The sequence below is a fragment of the Echeneis naucrates genome, chromosome 7 (genome assembly GCF_900963305.1).
Source record: "Echeneis naucrates chromosome 7, fEcheNa1.1, whole genome shotgun sequence".
Classification (NCBI taxonomy): domain Eukaryota; kingdom Metazoa; phylum Chordata; class Actinopteri; order Carangiformes; family Echeneidae; genus Echeneis; species Echeneis naucrates.
This window is the reverse complement of record NC_042517.1, coordinates 13,615,624-13,621,431: the sequence shown is the minus strand read 5'-3', so window position 1 is coordinate 13,621,431 and position 5,808 is coordinate 13,615,624. Positions and strand designations below refer to the sequence as shown.

The 5,808-nt window shown below is 42.9% G+C and overlaps 1 protein-coding gene across 1 annotated transcript; it reads right to left on the bottom strand.

The window, feature by feature from the left end:
• Positions 1–3,071: 3,071 nt before the first annotated feature.
• On the bottom strand, positions 3,072–5,394 carry hoxc11a (homeobox C11a). Its single transcript, XM_029506646.1, has 2 exons — positions 4,671–5,394; positions 3,072–3,304 (listed from the first exon to the last, which is right to left on the bottom strand). Exons 1-2 carry the CDS (start codon positions 5,392–5,394, stop codon positions 3,072–3,074), a joined length of 957 nt encoding a protein of 318 aa, XP_029362506.1.
• Positions 5,395–5,808: the final 414 nt, after the last annotated feature.

Below are 5,808 nucleotides of genomic sequence, written 5' to 3'. Positions count from 1 at the left end.
AACTCAGACCGGGCCATGACAGGAGCTGCATTCCAGCAGATTGGACTGTTCCTCTGTCACACTGCACATCAACAAGGAGGATGTCCCGGCGAATGATACCGCGCTTCTGGAGTCCCCGGAGCTTTCTCTCTCAGAAAAAAGGATTCGAGATCTCTTTGAGGAAACATAACAGTGCATTAGGCCGGGAGACCCTTGGCCCCCCTTGTGGTTGATAGACAACACTTGCAGGAGCTTCTGCAGCGCTCTCTGTTCGTGACGCTCTGTGTTGGAGAAACCTACAAATTACCCACGTGACCGTCCCAGGGCCAAGGTTGGTGGGTGTGGCAAGAGGGGGTCTCCTATAGCCTTGATCTACGCCAGTGTGCATCGTCCTTTTGTCAAAACGGCCCCCTGTCCTTCCTGATAATACACTGACATATGCAAATTAAGCATCAGAGATATTGAGATTTTGGTCCGCGTGGAGGAAAAATAATAAACATCCCAAACTCTTGTTGATATATGTAGCACACGAAATGAGTCATTCACGAGGGTTCAACCGCACAGAATAGCGCTCCGTCCACATTTTTAACACTGAAATTAAAATCAAATCACTACCCCAACCTGAGCCAAAACAATGCCGACCTTAATCAAATATTGATAAGTAATAATACACAAGCATTCAAAACTGCGTCGAACAGCACACACTGAGCAAGCGGCTCAGTGTGTGCTCAGCTGAAGTCAGGAATCCAGGGATAGCCTGTCTCACATGGAATCGGTCACAAACCGTCATGTTTGCACTTAAAGAACCACCCATAACGACAAGCACAGTGCGACAGCCACACACCAGCATGTTTTTTTTTCTTCGGAGAATACAAATACAGGCCTACAGTTTATACCAACGTGTTTTAAAACGCCTCATGCGTGAAAACGTATACATTTTACAAGGACAATAAAGTGTATTTACTGGGCGTGCTAAAGCTGGCAAAGTTACCTGCTGTAGTTTAATGCGAGGGGTCAAAGTTGGTCTCTGTACACATTCCATTTTCTGTTCCCACTCACTCTCATTGGCCCATTCCGCCGCTGCACACATTTCCGGGCTGAAGGGGCTCCTTGATTCCACTTTATTGCAGCGGGTTAAAGGTGAAGGCCTTGACATTATTGAAGTTCAAAGACTACATTTAATTATAAATTGTAGTTAATGCACACATGCAATCGTCATGCACATATGCTAAGTGCACGAAAGCACATAGGAAATGTACATGCACTCATCTAAGGTACACACGTACACACACACACACGTACACACACACACACACACACACACACACACACTTGGAAAAATGCATGCCAATTACGATTTCCTTTCTCCTAGATATCCCCAACACATGGGTAAATTCATCAACAACTACTATTACAAATTATGCGTTGAAATAGGCTGTGGTTCGGGTTTAGTTTCAAGAAACGTATAGCTTGTATATTTACATTTAACAATATCTGAGCCGGAAAATATTAGAATATGCCAACAACCTTCACGAGCGAAATGTTTGCAAAACGTATACATATAAATAATTTATACATTAGTCTGAAAATCGGTGAAAAAATATGATTTGCAATGACACATTCAGATTTGAAGAACGGCGGACATGACAGTGGTTTGCACGGTTGGTTTGACATTGCAGACAGCATAGACCGAGTTCATGTCGAAACCTCTTGGCAGGTCTCCCCCTCCTCCCCCTTTCGGACATCCAGTCTTGCTTGTTTACTATTTACTGCGGAAGTGAACGCCATTCCCCAAGAACAGACGGTGCAATTAAGAGAAAAAAATAGCCATTTAGTGCCCCTGTCTTTATGGTAGTGTCTAGACTACAAGAGTGGCGATTGCATTTAGTGGGCACTAAAAGAGGTTATCATTCCAGTCTCCTTCTCTACATTTCTAAGATCTGGGCTTTATCGTCCTTTAACACGCTTGCTTCAATCCAAACATGATCTCTCAGTGAGGTGTAACCTGAAAATACCCTAAATCTGACAAGTGTAGGCCCGTCCACACTAGCCTACTTCTTAGTTTCACAACCGCAGCCAAAATCTAGTACAGCCAATGTGTGATTATCCTGAATTGAACATGAACACAATTTGGAAGAGGGTGCTCATGTTCGTGTGTGTGAGGCCGTCAGTTTCAGGGTGCACACGCGTTTATTCCACATAGTGCGGGTCATGGCAAAAGCGTAAGATGTAAACATTGCGCTCTAGTTGAATTATGGATACAGGTTCCCCAGTGTAAGGGCAAGTGTGATAACGATAGCACAAAAAGCACAAAGTCAGTGGGTTTTGCCTATATGTTTCTGTTTATTTCATAGGTATTATATTAATGATACACAGGCCGACAAAGTGTTCCTCGTGTCTGGAATCCAAAGCACCAATGTTTGAAGCAAATAATTTAACGTGTGGTGGCATTAAAGCTGTTGAAGTTGTAGGGGCACTGGACTAAAAATAGCAGCAGGGATGAGGAAAGAAAATTCAACATACGCCTATTTACAGTTACGAATGCACATTGCATAGGCTTCTTTGTACAGGACTTTCAAAGATTGGATGTCACAGTTCTCACTGGCGAGAACAATGCAGATGGAGATTTGCTATAACTTTTTCACACTCTGGTCGAGAAATAATTAGATAATGATATGCTATATACATAGACCAGAGAGAGAGGGAAGAGCTAAAAGTTGTCTGCGCAATAAGGATTCAAACATTTTGTTACATATGATATTATTAACAAATATGTCTATATGAACAATAGAATAAACACATTGTAGAGTCGTGATAAATAGAGGGACATATTCAAGAAAAGCATACAAATGATTATTCTAATCTTATAGGCCTTTCTGGGGATCAGCTCGAAATTCACTGCCGCCCGTGGGGCAATAAGAAAATGGCGACTTTATCCCATGCAGGCCTGTAACTCCCACTGTCCACTTTAACATTGCACTGTTGGTGATTTGGGCTCCTTTAGAAAATGCTTTTGCCCACGATTACAATTCAGTAAGATAAGAGTAGGCCTTAATGTCACTGACCAAGAGTGTGACAGATTCTGCTCCTGCTCACAATAGGGGGTTTCCAGAGAAGTACTGCAGGCGATCTCTGCTCAGCTTCTTCTCTTTCATTCTTCTATTCTGAAACCAGATTTTAACCTGCCGATCGGTGAGATTTAACATTCGGGAAAGCTGAAGCCTTTTTTCTTTGTTGATGTAAACGTTAAAGAAGAATTCCCGCTCCAGCTCTCGAATCTGAAATTTGGAATATGGACACCTCTTCTTCCTTGTGCGAGGAGTGCCTGAAGACAAAGTCAAATAAATTCAACAAAATTAGACTTTTCACGGGTGGAAGCAACATCATCAGACGAAACAATAATACAAACAAAAATGGACAAAATGAATATTTACAGCTGCGGTGACGATTGACCTACCAGATGCTGAGAATTACAGTTTCAGTGACATTAGTAATGATAACATTTCAGTCCACATTCATCAAGCGCAGTAACTGAGACTATCAGATAAACCGACCATAAAGAGTGTTAAATATCCGATTCGCTTGGAGCAAATAATATCAACTTACGGCTTCTAAGTACGTGTTTATTTGTTATAAATATACAACAACAAAAGTATTTCACCGCATTATGTTCGTCACATTCCTCTGGAGCTAAACTAACAATTTACACAATCTTCTGGCAGTGAGTAGAAATGCGTTGCCCCTGTTTGCAATGGCCTGTGTAGACCTCTGTGGCCCTATAACTTACTATCAAACAGGTGACTAGGGAAATAGATGTTTTTTATTGTTTTTCTGTGGAAGAGGGACAAACACCAACCTCCTGTTAGCTTGTGTCTACAGCCTGGCTGAGCTAATGCAATATATGCTACAGAATGCTAAACCCCAATAGGACCTGGTTATATATTTATTATTTTTTTTTACTTCATGCTGATAATTCAAGCTAGCATTATGTCAGCTTGCATGCAAATCATTCTCAGAAAGGTGAAATGTAAAAGAAAATATGCACATTTTTGGATTTTAGCTTTTATGCACCGGCTACTGGAGAAATGCATAACTTACAGATCTATGCAGTTTCCTTATACACAGGAGCAAAATATTCCATTTCCCCCACTGATTTACAAGTGTCTGCTTGGAAATAGAAAAACGGCTCTAAATAGATAGATAAACAGATGGATGGATAGATGGATAGATAGATTGATAGAAAGATGGATAGATGGATAGGAGAACGCATTTAACCGTAAAGTGTGTAATATTCTGTGCAGCTTGTCTTTTGCGGGCAAAGCCAGTGCTAAAAGAAAAATTCACAAGACGCCAAAAGCAATGTTCTGCTCAATTGGTTTTTACTCTCAACAGCCCAACGAGAAAATCCCTTAAAATGCCCAACGCAAGTTCATGATCAAAGTTAACATTTGTCACAATAGCTCTCTCTTAAAAATTTCACAGACTCTCACCATAGAGGCGTCTGTGTATAACATCCCACTTTTTTCAAAGCGCTTTCCCATCGTAAAAATTCTTCTCGTTGCAAGAAAGAGCTTTGTAGGGTTATAATAAAATCCTTTGAATGCTTATAAAACTCCACATAAAATCTGACCGACAAAACACCGGGCTAGTCCCCTTAACCTTCCCCCATTTTACTGCTTCGGTATACCTACTCGAGTGGCTGCTCTTGCTGGCGTTGCCGTCCTTGGTTGTTGCGGAGGAAGAAGTACACGAGCCTGAATTTGTATGTTCCTCCTCATCTTCTGGATCTTTTTCCTGCTCCGAGGCTCCGGGTACGGAGGCTGTGGGCTGCTGTTGCTGCTGTTGCTGCTGGGAGTCGCTTTCCAGCTTTCCCCCTTCGCCCTTTTGTAAACAATTGTCTGACTGATTGTCCGTGCTGCTGCAGTATGCGGTCTCAAAAAAGCGATCGAAGCCTTGCGGGAGGACGTTGTTTTTCCCCACGCCGGAGTAAAAACCTGTGGAGGGGTGACTGGAGACCGGATGGGTGTGATGGTGATGGTGGTGGCTGTATACACTCTCGTTCTTCATAAGCATTTCTGTCATGGTGGATGGTGGAAGACAGTCTCTATGCACCAGATCCTCTCCCGAGTAGCACGATGCATAATTGCTTCTGTGGTGCCATTTACTAGCAGGGTCTAAGCCGTATGAAACTTCCCGTACCGGCTGCACTTGAGACAGATTTGTGGAATAAGGGTAGCTGATTTGCCGGGACGGGGCCTGTGGAAGAAACGAGGAGACCGCAGAAAACTCGGGGACGTAGTAGGTGCAGCTGGGGAGGTAGATGTTGGACGCGCAGCCAGTCCTGTCCCCAAACTCGGATGTCCGGTCTTTGCGCGTCTGGGAGCAGAAGTTGCCCAGATTCACCGAGTTAAACATCTTTCTCTCTCTCGTACTCCGTACTATAGATAGATGTTTTGGATACGAACTGCAGCAGAAGGGAAAAATTTGGGAAGGCAAGATGACGCGCAATCCGTCTAAGTCGCCCCGCAGACACGTGATCGAAAGTAGATATTGTCATATATCAATTTGGAAGAGTTGGATGTGTAGGAGTGGTTGGCTTTAGGTAAGATCGAGGAGGTTCAAACGAATAATTTTCAAACAACCAAAGGCTCACTAAGAAAACCAGTAACAGATTCCTGTATGTTGGCTTATGACAATTTGAGCGATATGTGCTGTGTGTGTTTATGTTTATGGGCTGCTGGTGGGCTAAGCTAAACAGCTCCAGCTCCTTAAACAGGCATAGCACTAACTGCAGAGCGCTCTCACTAGCATGTATTTCATAGTGTTATG

Coding starts and splice junctions, on each gene's coding strand:
- hoxc11a (XM_029506646.1), bottom strand. CDS start 5,394: ATGTTTAACTCGGTGAATCTGGGCAACTTCTGCTCCCAGACGCGCAAA. Junction 3,305..4,670: donor CAGCAAGAGCAGCCACTCGA/GTAGGTATACCG, acceptor CTTTGTCTTCAG/GCACTCCTCGCACAAGGAAG.